The following is a 19,299-nucleotide window of genomic DNA, read 5'->3' on the forward strand; positions in this document are numbered from 1 at the left end:
CTAGTAGATGTTACTAGCAGCATGTCCATGTGTAGACCTTACTAGTAGATGTTACTAGCAGCATGTCCATGTGTAGACCTTACTTGTAGATGTTACTAGCAGCATGTGCATGTGTAGACCTTACTAGTAGATGTTACTAGCAGCATGTCCATGTGTAGGCCTTACTAGTAGATGTTACTAGCAGCATGTCCATGTGTAGACCTTACTAGTAGATGTTACTAGCAGCATGTCCATGTGTAGACCTTACTAGTAGATGTTACTAGCAGCAGGTCCATGTGTAGACCTTACTAGTAGATGTTACTAGCAGCAGGTCTATGTGTAGGCCTTAATAGTAGATTTTACTAGCAGCAGGTCCATGTGTAGACCTTACTAGAAGATGTTACTAGCAGCATGTCCATGTGTAGACCTTACTAGTAGATGTTACTAGCAGCAGGTCCATGTGTAGACCTTACTAGCAGATGTTACTAGCAGCAGGTCCATGTGTAGACCTTACTAGTAGATGTTACTAGCAGCATGTCCATGTGTAGACCTTACTAGTAGATGTTACTAGCAGTAGGTCCATGTGTAGACCTTACTAGTAGATGTTACTAGTAGCAGGTCCAAATGTAGACCTTACTAGTAGATGTTACTAGCAGCATGTCCATGTGTAGACCTTACTAGTAGATGTTACTAGCAGCATGTCCATGTGTAGACCTTACTAGTAGATGTTACTAGCAGCATGTCCATGTGTAGACCTTACTTGTAGATGTTACTAGCAGCATGTGCATGTGTAGACCTTACTAGTAGATGTTACTAGCAGCATGTCCATGTGTAGGCCTTACTAGTAGATGTTACTAGCAGCATGTCCATGTGTAGACCTTACTAGTAGATGTTACTAGCAGCATGTCCATGTGTAGACCTTACTAGTAGATGTTACTAGCAGCAGGTCCATGTGTAGACCTTACTAGTAGATGTTACTAGCAGCAGGTCTATGTGTAGGCCTTAATAGTAGATTTTACTAGCAGCAGGTCCATGTGTAGACCTTACTAGAAGATGTTACTAGCAGCAGGTCCATGTGTAGACCTTACTAGTAGATGTTACTAGCAGCAGGTCCACGTGTAGACCTTACTAGTAGATGTTACTAGCAGCAGGTCTATGTGTATGCCTTACTAGTAGATGTTACTAGCAGCAGGTCCATGTGTAGACCTTACTAGTTGGCCTTACTAGCAGCAGGTTTATGTGTAGGCCTTACTAGTTGGCCTTACTAGCAGCAGGTCTATGTGTAGGCCTTACTAGTAGATGTTACTAGCAGCAGGTCTATGTGTAGGCCTTACTAGTAGATGTTACTAGCAGCAGGTCTATGTGTAGGCCTTACTAGTAGATGTTACTAGCAGCAGGTCCATGTGTAGACCTTACTAGTAGATGTTACTAGCAGCAGGTCGATGTGTAGACCTTACTAGTTGGCCTTACTAGCAGCAGGTCTATGTGTAGGCCTTACTAGTAGGCCTTACTAGCAGGTCCATGTGTAGGCCTTACTAGATGTTACTAGCAGCAGGTCCATGTATAGGCCTTACTAGTTGGCCTTACTAGCAGCAGGTCTATATGTAGGCCTTACTAGTTGGCCTTACTAGCAGCAGGTCTATGTGTAGGCCTTACTAGCAGCAGGTCCATGTGCAGGCCTTACTAGCAGCAGGTCTATGTGTAGGCCTTACTAGCAGCTGGTCTATGTGTAGGCCTTACTAGCAGCAGGTCTATGTGTAGGCCTTACTAGCAGCAGGTCTATGTGTAGGCCTTACTAGCAGCAGGTCCATGTGCAGGCCTTACTAGCAGCAGGTCTATGTGTAGGTCTTACTAGCAGCAGGTCTATGTGTAGGCCTTACTACATTAGTCTGTGTTTAGTTTCAAATTTTATTTGTCACATGCACAAGTACAGTGAAATGCTTAACTTGCAAGCCCTTCCCAACAGTGCAGTACTCAATATCAAGATAGTATAGCAACACAAAAATAAATAGGAAATAAGAAAGGAAGAACCACATTTACAATGTGCAGGGATACTGGAGTAGCTGAGGTACAAGTTACTGCCAAAATAAATAAATGAAGAATAAAAAGTTTATTGAAATGAAATGAAATGCTTCCACACAGGTGTGGTTCCTGAGTTAATTAAGCATCATGCTTAGGATCATGTATAAAAATGATGGGAAGGCCATTATTTTGGTCCTTATTCTGCTACCATGACAATGCCACCAATTACAGGGCTCGAGTGGTCACTGAATGGTTTGATGAGGATGACAATTATTTAAACCATATGCCATGGCGTCTCAGTCACCAGATCTCAACCGAATTGAACACTTATGGAAGATTCTGAAATGGCGCCTGAAACAGCGATTTCCCCCGCCATCGACAAAACACAAAATTCTGGAATTTCTCGTGGAACAATGGTTTCGCATCCTTCCGATAGAGTTCCAGACACACTGTTCTGGTTCGAGGTGGCCCAACACCCTAAGACACTTTACATAGTTTTCTTTAATTGGGCAGTTACCTGTATGTACTTGTTGGCAGGGATCAGGAGAAAGTGACTAGTAGCTGGAGAAATAATAATTATAGTGAACAATATGGCAGGAGGATAAGGGTGTGTGAGTATGTGAGTCTGCAACAGTGTCAGTGTAGGTGTGTGTGAGTGGGTAGCTGTTGTGTATCTGTTTAAAAGTCCCATTGCTTGGGGTTAGAAGCTGTCTCAGAGCCTGTTGGTCTGGACGGAGGCAGAGAGAACAGTCTATGGCAGGGGTGGCTGGAGTCTTTGACAATTTTTCTGGCCTTCCTCAGACTCCACCTGGTGTGTATGTCCTGAATGGCTGGGAGCTCGCTCCCAGTGATGTGCTGAGCCGTCCGCAACCCCCTCTATGAGGGCGTTGCAGTTGCCAACCAGGCAATGATGTAGCCAGTCAAGATGCTCTCAATGGTGCTTCTGTAGAAGTTTTCAAGGGTTTAAGGGGCCATGACAAATCTCTTCAGCCTCCTGAGGGCAAAGAGGCGCTGTCCATGTTAAGTTATCAGTGATGAGGACGCCCCCATCCCATCAATGTGGATAGGGGTGTGCACGATCAGTTCCTTGGTCTTGCTGACGTTGAGGTGGAGATGTAGTCCTGACACCACATCAGGCCTACTACCGTTGTGTCGTCATCAAACGTGATGATGGAGTTGGAGCCGTGCATGGCCACGAGGTCGTGGGTGAACAGAGAGTACAGGACAGAACTAAGTACACACCCCTGGGGGGCCACGTGTTGAGGGTCAGCGTGTCAGATGTGTTGTTGCCTACCCTCACCACCTGTGGGCGCCCATCAAGAAGTCCAGGACCCAGTTGCAGTGGGAGGTGATCAGTCCCAGGATCCTGAGATTGGTGACGAGCTTGGGGAGGACTATGGTGCATGTTGAACGCAGAGCTGTAGTCAATTAACAGCATTCTCACATACACACAGCATACACACAGCATTCTCAGGAGGCTGGTAGAGGGAAAGCTTTGGGTTAAGCTGGATGGATGGAGAGCTTATAGTATCTCCAAATAGCATTTACTAGGGCTTAGTTTGTGGAAGTATCCCCTAATGGATGAAGACTGGCTTTCACTTTCTGATTGGACTGACGAAATACACGGAACAAAAATATAAACACAACATGTAAAGTGTTGCTCCCATGTTTCATGAGCTTAAATTAAAGATCCCACAAATGTTCCATGTGCAGAAAAAGCTTATTTCTTTCAAATGTTGTGCACAAATTGGTTTATATCCCTGTTAGTGAGCATTTCTCCTTTGCCAAGATAATCCATCCACCTGACAGCTGTGGCATATCCAGAAGTGGAATAAACAGCATGATCATTACACAGGTGCACCTTGTTTTGATGGAGCATGCAAAAGGCAAGATGACTACAGGACTGTTCACCAGACCTGTTGCCAGAGAATTAAATGTTAATTTCTCAACCATAAGCCACCTCCAACGTTGTTTTAGAGAATTTGGTAGTATGTTCAAACGGCCTTCCAACCTCAGAAGATGTGTATAGTGTTGTGTGATTGAGCCGTTTGTTGATGTCAACACTGTGAACAGAGTGCCCCATGGTGGCGGTGGGGTTATGGTATGGGCATGCATAAGTTACGAACAACGAAAACAATTGAGTTACCGTGACGAGATCCTGAGGCCCATTGGCGTGCCATTCATCCGCCGCCATCGAAAGATCTGTACGCAATTCTTAGAAGCTGAAAATGTCCCAGTTCTGCATACTCACCAGTCACCCATTGAGCGTGTTTGTGATACTCTGAATCTAAATGCATGACAACGTGTTCCAATTCCTGCCAATATTGAGCAACTTCACAAAGCCATTGAAGAGGAGTGGGACAACATTCTACAGGCCACAATGAACAGCCTGATCAACTACATGCGAAGGAGATGTGTTGCACTGCATGAGGCAAATGGTGGTGACACCAGATACTGACTGGTTTTCTGATCCACGCCCCTACCTTTTTTTTTAAGGTATCTGTGACCAACAGATGCAGATCTGTATTCCCAGTCATGTGAAATCCACAGATTAGGGCCTAATGAATTCATTTCTATTGACTGATTTCCTTATATGAACTGGAACTCAGTAAAATCTTTGAATTGCTGCATGTTGCATTTATACTTTTTTTCAGAATAACAGACTATGGTAACATTGCGGTATATATCACATTGTGTTTCTTTTGAAGTAAATATCTTCAGGAAGTATTTATTTAGTGATAAACGAGGGTTGGACTACATAGATGGTTGCTCTTGGAGATCATACATGGATATGGAAATGTGAATGGTGTCATGGCTATATAAACAGTGCATCCCTCTTTCAAACCATGTGTGCATTTGTTTGTATGTACGTGTGTATGTCAAATCAAATCGAATGATATTTGTCACGTGCTTCGTAAACAACAGGTGTAGACTAACAGTGAAAAACGTACATACGGGTCCTTCCTAACAATGCAGAGAGATAGATAAATAATGTGTGTGTACTTGCCTGCCTGTCTGTCTGTTTGTCAGTGTTTGTGTGTGGTTGACAGAGGGAGATAAATAGAAAGTGTAACTAGGCCATAAGCTTTCATAACAGAATATCTGTGTGTGATCTGCCTGTTTATTCATTTAGTTCTCTACTCCTGTGTTGGGCCATGGAGGCCTGAGCTACTCCTGGAGGGATGTGTGGGCCATGTAGGCCTGGCCTACTCCTAGAGGGATGTGTGGGCCATGTAGGCCTGGCCTACTCCTAGAGGGATGTGTTGGGCTATGGAGGCCTGGCCTACTCTTAGAGGGATGTGTTGGGCCATGGAGGCCTGGCCTACTCTTAGAGGGATGTGTGAGAAAGGCATTATGAGAGGAAGAGCGAGAGAAAGCAAGCGAGAGAGAGAAGAGGGAGGGGAGGGAGCGATTTCCGCATTATGCCAACAGTGTTGGCGGACAGCCGGAAAGAGACCAGGAAGGCTGAACTGGAGGCTGGCCCACGCACACACACACACGCACACACACACACAATTTGCAGCCAACAAATGTTCAAACATCCATGCTTACAACAGTCATACCCAGCACACTCTTCCAAGAGCTCCAAAGTCTTTACCACTTTTGTGTTTTCGTGTCTGTGTTTGTACACATACTTACAGTGCCTTCAGAAAGTATTCATACCCCTTGACTTTTTCACATTTTGTTGTGTGTCCGAATAAAAAATATACTTAATCAATTTTGAATTCAGGCTGTAACACAACAAAATGTGGAATAAGTCAAGGGGTATAAATACTTTCTAAGTATCTACGTAAGGCACACTGACTACAGCTAAGTATCACTGACTACAGCTAAGTATCTACACATGGCACACTGACTACAGCTAAGTATCTACATAAGGCACACTGACTACAGCTAAGTATCTACACAGGGCACACTGACTATAGCTAAGTATCTACACAGGGCACACTGACTACAGCTAAGTATCACTGACTACAGCTAAGTATCTACACAGGGCACACACTAAGTACGTATCTACAGTGCATTTGGTAAGCATTCAGACCCCTTGACTTTTTCCACATTTTTTTACGTTACAGCTTTATTCTTAAATGGCATCCCCACAGCATGATGCTGCCACCACCATGCTTCACTGTAGGGATGGTGCCAGGTTTCATCCAGACGTGACGCTTAGCATTCAGGCCAAAGAGTACTTTGTTCTGAGTTCATTCTTGGTTTCATCACACCAGAATCTTATTTCTCATGGTCTGAGAGTCCTTTAGGTGCCTTTTGGCAAACTCCAAGCGGGCTGTCATGTGTCTTTTACCGAGGAGTGGCTTCTGTCTGGCCACTCTACCATACAGGCCTGATTGGTGGAGTGCTGCAGAGATGGTTGTCCTTCTGGAAGGTTCTTCCATCTCAACAGAGGAACTCTAGAGTGACCATCGGGTTCTTGGTCACCTCCCTGACCAAGTCTCTTCTCCCCCGATTGCTCAGTTTGGCCCGGGCAGCCGGCTCTAGGAAGAGTCTTGGTGGTTCCAAACTTCTTCCGTTTAAGAATGATGGAGGCCACTGTGTTCTTGGGGAACTTCAATGCTGCAGAATTGTTTTGGTGTCCTTCCCCAGATCTGTGCCTGGACACATTCCTGTCTCTGAGCTCTACGGACAATTCCTTCGACCTTATGGCTTGGTTTTTATCTCTGACATGCACTGTCAACTGTGGGACCTTATATAGACAGGTGTTTGCCTTTCCAAATCATGTCCAATCAATTGAATTTACCACAGGTGGACTCCAAGTTGTAGAAATATCTCAAGGATGATCAATGGAAACAGGATGTACCTGAGCTCAGTTTTGAGTCTCATAGTAAAGGGTCTGAATACTTATGTACATAAGGTATTTCTGTTTCTTATTTTTTTATACAGTTCCAGTCAAAGGTTTGGACACACCTCATTCAATGTTTTTTTCTTTATTTTTCCAATTTTAATAATAATAGTAAAATAATAATTTTAATGTAATAGTGAAGACATCAAAACTATGAAATAAGACATATGGCGTTCTCACCTGGAATGCATTTCAATGAACAGGTGTGCCTTGTTAAAAGCTCATTTGTGGAATTTCTTTCCTTCTTAATGTGTTTGAGCCAATCAGTTGTGTTGTGACAAGATAGGGGTGGTATACAGAAGATAGTCCTATAAGGTAAAGAACAGCTCAAATAAGCAAAGATAAACAACAGTCCATCATGAATTTAAGACATGAAGGTCAGTCAATATGGAAGATTTCAAGAACATTTAAAGTTTTTTCAAGTGCAGTCACAAAAACCATCAAGCAGCTGGTTGAGTGTGCAGAGCTGTCATCAAGGCAAAGGGTGGCTGCTTTGAAGAATCTCAAATATAAAATATATTTAGATTTGTTTTTACACTTTTTTTTGCTTACTACATGATTCCATATGTTATTTCAGAGCTTTGATGTCTTCACTTTTATTCTACAATGTAGAATATAGTCAAAAAAAAGAAAAAGAACGGTGTGTCCAAAGTTATGACTGGTACTGTAACCTTTCGCTTTGTCATTAAGGATTAATGTGTCTAGATTGAGGAGGAAAAATATTTATTTTATCCATTTTAGAATAAGGCTGTAACGTAACAAAATGTGGAAAAAGTAAAAGGGTCAGAATACTTTCCAAAGGCACTGTAGGTCCTCACTACAGCAGGAGATTGACTGGAGGGAGAGGAGAGGAGAAAAACTGGGGTAAAATAATGAGCTCAGAGCTGTATGAAGGTTCAGTAGGAACCCCAAATAAGACCCATACAGCCCAGCATTTTTTGTGCAGTTGTCTGGGGAAGGACAGATAAATGTTTTTATGTTGTATACAGGAACAATAGCAGTCACTGCTTTACTTTGCAGCTGTGCTAAATACAGTAAGGAGAACGTCGGGAGCATATGTCTGTCTGTCTGTGAGAAGAGAGGACAGGGGAGCACATTTCGAGGAACAGTGTGTGAGAAGAGAGCTTGACCTCAGCCATTCTATGCTAAAAATTGGAATTGCCTGTAGAACAATTCTCTGGTGCATGCAGTACTCAGGCTAACCCAGATATTATGAGAGGGAAGGTATTTTCCTGGTAGAACACCAAGACAAAGGTTACTGTAAGAGGTAAGATACCAAGCACTAATGCATAGTCAAAGAATAATATAGACAATATAGACAATATTTTGGACAACAACAAATTCTCCCTCACACACACACACACACACACAAACAAACACTCACAAACAGGGGCAAAGGGAGACCAAAGTAACAGTAGACAGAAACAGATGTTCGTTAGATGTGTTAAATAAGCTTATCAGAGTCCCTGTGTCTTGTAGGTCATGTTTAAAACAGAATCCTGTCCTACACACATGTGCTGCTGATGAGGCACTGATACCGGAAACAAGCATGAATCATCTCTGGCTCCGCTTAAGTCCATCTTGATGCAACTTATTAAAAAGAGGCAGCTTACATGTGTCATCCTGAGGATTAGTGAGACTCTTTGTGTTCCAAATGGCACCAATTTCACCATGGGGCTCTGGTGAAACTTAATGTACTATATAGGGAATAGGGTGCTATTTGGGATGGAGCCTCTCACGCCTTGCCGTGTCTTCGCTATGCCTTAGTCAGGCCATTCTAGGTTATTGAAGATTGTAAGCATGGCCCCTTTTACAGTAACAGCAGCTTTTCTCAACACAAATCCACTGAGTGTAAAACAAATTATGAACACCTGCTCTTTCCATGACCAAGTGAATCCAGGTGAAAGCTATGATCCCTTATTGATGTGAAAATCAACTTCAATCAGTATAGATTAAGGGGAGGAGACAGGTTAAAGAAGGAATTTTAAGCCTTGAGACAATTGAGACTTGAATGGCAGGGGCTGATTCCTCACTGTTCCCATTATCATTGCAACTCCACGAGGATTAGCTCAAGAAGAAGCACATTAAGGTCCTTGAGTGGTCTAGCCAGTCTCCAGACCTTAAACCCATGGGGAATCTGTGGAGGGAGCTGAAGGTTCGAGTTGCCAAACGTCAGCCTCGAAACCTTAATGACTTGGAAAAGATCTGCAAAAAGGAGTGGGACAAAATCCCTCCTGAGATGTGTGCAAACCTGGTGGCCAACTACAAGAAACGTCTGACCTCTGTGATTGCCACCAAGGGTTTTGCCACCAAGTACTAAGTCATGTTTTGCAGAGGGGTCAAATACTTATTTTCCTCATTAAAATGCAAATCATTAACATTTTTGACATGTGTTTTCCTGGATTTTTTTGTTATTCTGTTTCTCACTGTTCAAATACACCTACCATTAAAATTATAGACGGATAATTTCTTTGTCAATGGGCAAACGTACAAAATCAGCAGGGGATCAAATACTTTTCCCCCTCACTGTATGCTCCCTGCTTTTGTTTTGCAGATTAGCTGAACAATCTGTGTTCTTCAGGTCACTGTACCAATCTTTCACCCAAGGCTCAGACTTTCCAGAAAGCAGGCAAGGCCAGCAATACAGGCGGCTTGATGAAAGGCGCCCTGTTAACCAGCTATACATTTGATACCAATTGGTATTAAATGCCCTCACCTTTTCATCCCTCTTCATGAAACTAATCTCAGGCGTCACGTGTGCTCCCTCTTCGGCCTCTAGGTCACCAGGCTGCTCGTTATGGCGCACACCTGTCACCATCGTTACGCGCATAATGACACTCACCTGGACTCCATCACCTCCTTGATTACCTGCCCTTTATATGTCAATCCCTTTGGTTTCTTCCTCAGTCATCATTGTTTCTGTTCCAGTGTCATGTCTGTGCGCTGTTTGTGGTTCTTGTTTTGTATTTAGATGCGACTAGATCCCGACTCTCAGGGCACATGGTTACACAGAGGTCGACCCTCGGTTTTAATTCACACCTTTACTGTGTACCCCTGAGAATGAAAGGGGTTCTTCAACAACATTTGTAGTAGTGTTGGTGGTGAAAACTGCACACTCGAGCTGGTAGCTACTGCTTCTTGCTACTGAAGTTAGCAAGGCAAATTGAAATAAATTGCACTAACTGGACACAAAAATAAAGTTCTAAAACCAAGAAAACTATTTATAATCTACCTCCACTGTCTCCTGTAATTTCAAGAAACTAATTTGAATTTAATAATATCCCAAAAATGCTCAACTATCACTATCCACTAACCAATCATTTCCCCCACTCACCAAGCTTCTCAACACATAGAACCCCCCCCCATAATGATCTGTGGCACAACCCCAATACAACATACTAGGTTCATTCTCTGATCCTAATCCTATGATTGGATGGACGACATGTTAGTTCACACTGCATAAGCATTGATTGGTTGGAGGTCGTCCTCTGGAAGTGGTTATAATTACCATGTAGAGTACCAGTCAAAAGTTTGGACACACCTACTCATTCAAGGGTTTTGCTTTATTTTTACTATTTTATACATTGTAGAATAATAGTAAAGACATCAAAAGTATGAAATAACACATGGAATTGTGTAGTATCCAAAAAAGTGTTAAACAAATCAAAATGTACTTTATATTTGTAACGTATACACTGGAAGTTGGAAAGCAAGTGCAGTTAAATAATGAACAGAACATAGACCAATACAAGAACCACAAGTAGCATATAGACATGAAACACATAGTCAATCCTGCCTGGGGAATGGAACTAAGGAAGTGACAGATATAGGGGAGGTAATCAGTGAAGTGATGGAGTCCAGGTGTGTCTCATGATGTGACACAGGTGTGCGTAATGATGGTTGCCAGGGCCGGTGGTTAGTAAACCGAATGCTGGAGGGGAGGAGTGGGAGTAGACGTGACAATATTTTTGATTCTTCAAAGCAGCCACCCTTTGCCTTGATGACAGTTTTTCACACTTTTAGCATTCTCTCAACTTGGACTCATCACATTTGGACTCATCAGACCAAAGGACAGATTTCCACCGGTCTAATGTTCATTGCTCATGTTTCTTGTCCCAAGCAAGTCTCTTCTTCTTATTGGTGTCCTTTCGTAGTGGTTTCTTTGCAGCAATTTGACAATGAAGGCCTGATTCACGCAGTCTCCTCTGAACAGTTGATGTTGAGATATGTCTGTTACTTGAACTCTGAAGCATTTATTTGGGATTCAGTTTCTGAGGCTGATAACTCTAATTAACTTATCCTCTGCAGCAGAGGTAACTCTGGGTCTTCCTTTCCTGTGGCGTTCCTCATGAGAGCCAGTTTCATCATAGCGCTTGATGGTTTTTCCGACTGCACTTGAAGAATCTTTCAAAGTTCTTGAAATGTTCCGTATTGACCTTCATGTCTTGAAGTAGTGATGTTGTTTCTCTTTGCTTATTTGAGCTGTTCTTGCCATCATATGGACTTGGTATTTTACCAAATATATACCACCCCTGCCTTGTCACAACACAATTGATTGGCTCAAACGCATTAAGAAGGAAAGAATTTCCACAAATGAACTTTTAACAAGGCACACCTATTAATTGAAATGCATTCCAGGTGACTACCTCATGAAGCTGGTTGAGAGAATGCCAAGAGTGTGCAAAGCTGTCACCAAGGCAAAGGGTGGCTACTTTGATGAATCTCAAATATAAAATAGATTTTGATTTGTTTAACACTTTTTTGGTTACTACATGATTGATTCCATGTGTTATTTCATAGTTTTAGTAAAAAATAAATAAAGTAAAAATAAAGAAAAACCCATGAATAATTAGGTGTGTCCAAACTTTTGACTGGTACTGTAGTCTTTGGAAGGGGATGAGGCCTACGAGCCTCCCAGGTTTTGTATTGAAGTCAATGTACCCAGAGGAGGACAGAAGCTAGCTGTCCTCTGGCTACACCATGGTGCTTCCCCAAAGAGTGCTGTTGAAGTTAGTATAGACATTCATTACAAAACAGTTTGTTTTAATCAATTATTTGGTGACATATGAATATATTTAGTATAGTTTTATCAAAACCTTTTTTAGTGTTTCACTTTTTCTTTTTATGAAATTTCACTGAGGAGGATGGTCCTCCCCTTCCTCCTCTGAGGAGCCTCCACTGGTAAAGAGATGAAAACCTGCTCTGGAGCTCTCAGGACCTCAGACTGGGGCGAAGGTTCACCTTCAAACAGAACAATGACCCTAAGCACACGCCAAGACAACGCAGGAGTGGCTTCGTGGACAAGTCTCTGAATGTTCTTGAGTGGCCAAGCCAGAGCCCGGATTTGAACCTGATCGAACATCTCTGGAGAGACCTGAAAATAGCTGTGCAGTGACGCTCCCCATCCAACCTGACAGAGCTTGAGAGGATCTGTAGAGAAGAATGGGAGAAACTCCCCAAATACAGGTGTGCCAAACTCGTCGTGTCATACCCAAGAAGACTCAAGACTATAATCGCTGCCAAAGGTGCTTCAACAAAGTACTGAGTAAAGGGTCTGAATACTTTTGTAAATGTGATATTTTTTTAATATATCTTTTTGTAAATGTGCAAACATTTCTAAAAACCTGCTTTTGCTTTGTCGTTATGGGGTATTGTGTGTAGATTGATGAGGGGAAAGAACTATTTAATCATTTTTAGAATACGGCTGTAACGTAACAAAATGTGGAAAAAGTAAAGGAGTCTGAATACTTTCCAAATACACTGTAAATAGACAGAAAATCAGTACACCCCAACCCAGTACCACAGTAAATATAGATCAGATCAATATTTGCCTTACACGCCATCCCTACTGTGTGTGTGTGTGTGTGTGAGAGAGAGAACCCTAATCCCATTACCATTAATTCCCTAAAGTATGTACATTGTATATAATTTACAGGTAATACATAATGTAACCATCATCCGTGTACATTTAGTTATTTATTAACCTTTCTTTTTATAATCTTAGTTTTCTTTAATTAAATGTATCGACCGACGATTACACAATACAACAGCAGTAGTGTTGTAACTGTATACATGATTATATGTACTATTATTATTATTACTAGTGAAATTAACTGTAACCTCATTGCATTGTACTGTATTTACTGAAATACTGTACCACTATACTGCTTTGGCAATATCTACAAATTGTATTTCATGTCACTAAAGAAATCTGAATTCGAATTTGAGAACTCCACAGAGCCCCACGACAGCAAGACAATTAGACCCAACCAAATCAAAAAGATAATTACTTGACACATTGGAAAGAATTTACCACAAAACAGAGCAAACTAGAATGCTATTGGGCCCTAAACAGCGAGTACACAGTGGCAGATTACCTGACCACTTTGACTGACCCAAAATTAAGGAAATCTTTGGCTATGTACAGATGAGGTGAGCATAGCCTTCCTATTGAGAAAGGCCACCGAAGGCAGACCTGGCTCTCAAGACGAGACAGGCTATGTGCACACTGCCCACAAAATTAGGTGGAAACCTCCTGCCAAATGTATGACCATATTAGAGACACATATTTCCTTCTGATTGCACAGACCCACAAAGAATTTGAAAACAAATCCAAATTTGATAAACTCCCATTTTTGTTTGGTGAAATACCAAGGTGTGCCATCACAGCAGCAAGATTTGTGACCTGTTGCCACAAGAAAAGGGCAACCAGTGAAGAACAAATACCACTGTAAATACAATTTATATTTATGTTTATTTATTTTCCCTTTCGTACTTTAACTATTTTCACATCATTACAACACTGTATATATACATAATATGACATTTGAAATGTCTTTATTCTTTTGGAACTTTTCTAAGTGTAATGTTTACTGTTTAATTTTTATTTTTTATTTCACTTTTGTTTATTATCTATTTCTAAACATAGGGTTCCCATGCCAATAAAGCCCTTACATTGACATTGAAATTGAATTGAATTGAGAGAGCAATGATCACTGCATTATGTCTGAATCATGAAACTCTAAATGAACTCATGCAGTGCTCTGGGGCACAGTAACACTGAATGGAAGATTCCTATCCTCCCTCCCTCCTCCCTCACCTATCCTCCCTTTCTCTCTCATTCTCTCTCTCTCGCTCTCTCTCCCTTTGTCTCTCTCGCTATTTCTCAATATTTCGTTCCTGCAGTTGCTAGGACAACGGTCCAGGAGAGGGCTAGTTCCCAGTGTAGAGCAGGAAATGGAGCTCTATCTCACCTCAGCTGCCTCCTCACCCCCATCCTGACCACACCCCTCTCCAACACCCACTAATGTGTCCCTACCAAACACACCAAGCCAGCCAACACTTTCGACACATGGCTAACTAAACCTAATAAACAGAAAAATGTACAGACTATTAGTCATGCTATAACTCATACAATATCTCTCTCGCTCACACACACACACACACACAGACACAGACACAGACACAGATACACACAGTGCTGTGAGTTCTCTGACATGTCCGGCATGGCTCTATTGCCAGGGTGAAGAGAGCCAGAAGCAAAAAGAAACAGAGAGGCAAAAAAAAATCAATAACCATCGACATGCAATACTGCACCAAGACAGTTCCTGCACAAACAAGGAGGAGAGAGGGAAATAGAAAAGGAAAGAGACTGAATAGAGGGTGGAGAGAGAGAGAGAGACAGAGAGAGACAGAGACAGAGAGACACAGAGCGAGAGAGAGACTAGGAAGAATGGTAAAAGCAAAACGCCTTCATGTCGGCATTATGTCATGCGAGCTTAAACAGAACTATCCATTTGAAGGGATTGTAAGTGCACATTATCATCAGGCCTCTATTCTTTTATAAGACCACAGTAGCATGACAGAGAAAGATGAAAGCCTGGGGCTGTCTGTCTGTCATCGTATGTACTGTACACTCAGTAGGCTACCTCACCAGACTGCAGAGAGGAATCTGAGTCTAACGTGGGATTGAAGGTAGGTAACGAATATGGCAGAGATCAATGAGAGAGCAGCCAGATGAAAACACAGAGGAGACAGTGATTATGTCTGGGAATACAGGGTGGGCTCATTGTTTCTGCAGGTGCATTATTTATTAGGCTATCCCAGCTGGTCAGCCTCTTACTACTTAGAGGGCCTGACCTCAAACAGAGTGGCTCTTAGGAAAAGGGAAATTGGCCATCTATTATATTTTAAGCACAACAAAAAAGCTGTACTTTCCAATGCACTTACAGTACAATCACAGTCAGTCATATCAACATGCCCCGTTTAGTTGCTGTCTTGAATTTATTTCAATTTTTTTATTAATATGATTATTACCCCCCTCCCCCCTAGGACGGCCCATGCACGGGGAAAGGCGGAGGCGGCCATGGGAGCCAGCCAGAAGGCCCAGGAGGAGTGTCGCCTCGCCAGGGTCACCGCCAAAGGGTTCTCCCCCTCCTTCCAGCACCGCGAAAACGGTGAGTGTGCCACCACTCACTGCCAGGATCACCATCCCCATGGCAACCATCAATACAATACACCAGAAGCACCAGTTTTGAAGACACACAGTCGTCTTTTCATAACCACAAATGCCAATGCACTAATTCTATTAGTCTATTTGACGTCAAATAGTGCGTCACTTTATGTTATCAACTTGAAATGCTGAGAGAAAATACCGTATCAAAGGGAGGCAACCACCTCATTGTCACATATGTCTCCTGAACATGTAACTAATGGAGAGAGGAACATGTAACTAATGGAGAGAGGAACATGTAACTAATGGAGAGAGGAACATGTAACTAATGGAGAGAGGAACATGTAACTAATGGAGAGGAACATGTAACTAATGGAGATCGATAGGAGACAATGACAAAGTAAATCAGGTGTCAGTGTCAGGCGTGTGGTTGCTGTAGAGTATGTGCTTGGGCCCAATGGGACCGGTTACCCACAGTGCAGTGCAGGCCATGAGTGATGGAGGCAGCAACAGAAAGCTGGAGGGAGGTCAACATTGACCTTTCCAACAAGCCCACGCAAGGCAGGCTGACTGACACACACACACAAACAAACACACACAATCATACACACACACTTTCTGACATATACTGTCCCTAGCATGTTTTTTTTTTGTCCACGTACCTGACGATACCTTGATAGCAGTTTTTAATGTCATGACATTATAAAGAATCACAGTCACAGATTCCCTATAAGGCTGGGTTTATCCTCAGAGCCATGGCAGCAGATTGTCCCAACCGCTCTGAAAAATAGTTCATTTCAACAAGCTGCTATGGGCGAAGAAATCGTAAGGTTACTATACTGCATAACCCCGGTTCACTGATATTATGAGTGAGATATCTCACAAGAGGGATTCACCAGAATCTCAGAAGCTCGAAGAACCAATCACGCACATCTGTCGGAGACAGACATGTTGAGTGTCAAAAAGTGACAGTAGGTGTACTCTGTGCCACAGAATAATCCTGACTGTGTAAGTGACGGGAGCAAATGCCGTTCTGATCAAGATGTGACAATTCTGAAGGGAGGGTCAAAAGTGTCTCAGAGAGAGAAGCACTGTCAGCAATTCAAGGTCATTTATGTGAACAATGCAGAGTTGTGGGTTCCACACTCCATTTATTGGCTTCCCCTCGTGACCTACGCCCCAGCCTGTGAGTGACGAGTGTGTCGTCATCACGTTCCTCGTTGCCACTACCTCAGGGGAGTGTCAGGAGCGAAGATCGAGGGGCTCTTCTGGTGACGGAGAGCCAAGAAACATGCTTAAAGATGGCGGCGGAGGAGATGGCTGCTGTTTTATGGGTTCCTATCCAATTGTGCTATTGTGTGTGTTTTTTCGCATTATTTTAAACTTATTTTGTGCATAATGTTCCTGCCACCGTCTCTTATGACCGAAAATAGCTTCTGGATATCAGGACAGCGATTACTCACCTCATACCGGACAAAGATTTTTTCTTTAACGAGTCGGACGCAAATGTTTTACTTCAGACACCTAACAAGGCCTAAATCCCTGTCATTCGCATGAAGAAGAGACAGAGATATCGGGGACGTATGTCTGGGCGCCTCTACCATGAGACCTATTAGCCAACGTGCAATCATTGGATAATAAAATGGATGAGCTCCGATCAAGACTATCCTACCAATGGGACATTAAAAACTGTAATATCTTATGTTTCACCGAGTCGTGGCTGAATGACGACATGGATAACATACAGCTGGCTGGGTTTTCTGTCCATCGGCAAGATAGAACAGCTGCCTCCAGTAAGACAAGGGGTGGCGGTCTGTGTCTATTTGTCAATAACAGCAGGTGCACAAAATCTAATATTAAGGAAGTCTCACCTGAGAGTTTTCATCCATATTTTTCTATTTACCACCACAAACCGATGCTGGCACTAAGACGGCACTCAACAAGGTGTATAAGGCCATAAGCAAACAAGAAAATGCTCATCCAGTGGCCTCCTGGGTGCTGTACTGTGGTTAAGGGTGCTGTACTGCAGCGCCAGCTGTGCCATCAGAGACCCTGGGTTCGCGCCCAGGCTCTGTCGTAACCGGCCGCGACCGGGAGGTCCATGGGGCGACGCACAATTGGCCTAGCGTCGTCCGGGTTAGGGAGGGTTTGGCCGGTAGGGATATCCTTGTCTCATCGCGCACCAGCGACTCCAAGGTTGCCAGGTGAATGGCGTTTCCTCCGACACATTGGTGCGGCTGGCTTCCGGGTTGGATGTGCGCTGTGTTAAGAAGCAGTGCGGCTTGGTTGGATTGTGTATCGGAGGACGGATGACTTTCAACCTTCGTCTCTCCCGAGCCCGTACGGGAGTTGTAGTGATGAGACAAGAGATAGTAGATTACTAAAAACAATTGGATACCACAAAAAAGGGGTAAAATATATATTTTTATTTTTTTTTATTAAAAAAATAAAAAATAAAATGCTCATCCAGAGGTGGCGCAAGTGTCAGCGGGACTTTAATGCAGGGAAACTTAAATCCGTTTTGCTAGCACAGACTGGATAATGTTCCGGGATTCTTCCGATGGCATTGAGGAGTACACCACATCATCCACTGGCTTCATCAATAAGTGCATCGATGACGTCGTCCCCACAGTGACCGTACGTACATACCCCAACCAGAAGCCATGGATTACAGGCAACATCCTGTAGTTAAAGGGTAGAGCTGCCGCTTTCAAGGAGTGGGACGCTTATAAGAAATCCCTCTATGCCCTCTGACGAACTACCAGGCAAAGCATCAATACAGGACTAAGATTGAATTCTACTACACCAGCTCCGACGCTCGTCACATGTGGCAGGGCTTGCAAACTATTGGAGACTACAAAGGGAAGCACAGCCGCGAGCTGCCCAGTGACAAAAGCTTACCAGATGAGCTAAATTACTCCTATGCTCGCTTCGAGGCAAGCAACACTGAAGCATGCATGAGAGCATCAGTTGTTCGAGACGACTGTGTGAGCCGATGTGAGTAAGACCTTTTAACCAACTGGCAAGTGTTTTCACTGACATTTTCAATCTGTCCCTGATCGAGTCTGTAATACCAACATGTTTCAAGCAGACGACCATAGTCCCTGTGCCCAAGAACACTAAGGTATCCTGCTTAAATGACTACCAACCCGTAGCACTCACGTCTGTAGCCATGAAGTGCTTTGAAAGGCTTGTCATGGCTCACATCAACACCATTATTCCCTGAAACTCTAGACCCACTCCAATTTGCATACCGCCCCAACAGATCCACATATTTTATCCAGGCTTCAGAACTGTCAGTGTACAACCTTAACCTATAATGACAATACAACAGAACACATGAATAGGTGTAACATTTACTCTCACAGGTGGCCAAAAACAACTATCTGAAAGCCACGCCAATATGCCACGCCTCCCATCTTCTGATCACAAAAAAGTTCATGCTTGAAACTTTTCAGAGGGGTTCCTCTAAGAACCCTTTCAGAGGGGTTCCTCAAGGAAACTTTTAGAATTGAAAAGGTTCTCCCACAGTGACAATCGTTTTGAACCCCAAAAGGTTCTTCAAGGGTCTTTTTCTTCTATGAGTGTACTGTGATGTGGTGCAAAAGATAAAGATTGTGTGCTGTGACTGTCTAGGTGCAGATGTCTAGGAGACAACAAGGTAAGGTAGGCAATGCAGAGAAAGAGAGGGGTGATTAGAGTAACTGAGCAGAATGCTTCACCAGCTCCCGATCTCACTCTGGTTCTGCTGACTTTAAAAGAGGCAGAGTCTAGTCTACAGACAAGACAAGGGTGGTCACGAATAGTCTGTCTAATTTAAAGAGGTATTATGTGCTGTGTGCATGATTGCATAATAGAATGGGGATATCAACTACACGCATCTCTGGAAAGGAAATTAGGTAATTTAATTAAAGTCAATGTGTGGGGAAATGGTTCCTTCCAGATGCACTTCCCTTTGACTTCCTTAACATTATACTGACATCATCTG

General features: G+C 43.0%; 1 protein-coding gene across 2 annotated transcripts in view; it reads left to right on the forward strand.

The window, feature by feature from the left end:
• Window positions 1-19,299, forward strand: part of LOC139370604 (junctophilin 3b) — a 43,160-nt gene that overhangs the window by 17,911 nt on the left and 5,950 nt on the right. For both annotated transcript variants that reach the window (XM_071110195.1, XM_071110203.1), the window contains exon 3: window positions 15,191-15,315. In XM_071110195.1, coding sequence (XP_070966296.1) covers window positions 15,191-15,315 — 125 coding nt within the window. The remainder of the gene's footprint in view (window positions 1-15,190; window positions 15,316-19,299) is intronic.

The sequence above is a fragment of the Oncorhynchus clarkii genome, chromosome 2 (assembly GCF_045791955.1).
Source record: "Oncorhynchus clarkii lewisi isolate Uvic-CL-2024 chromosome 2, UVic_Ocla_1.0, whole genome shotgun sequence".
Lineage (NCBI taxonomy): Eukaryota > Metazoa > Chordata > Actinopteri > Salmoniformes > Salmonidae > Oncorhynchus > Oncorhynchus clarkii.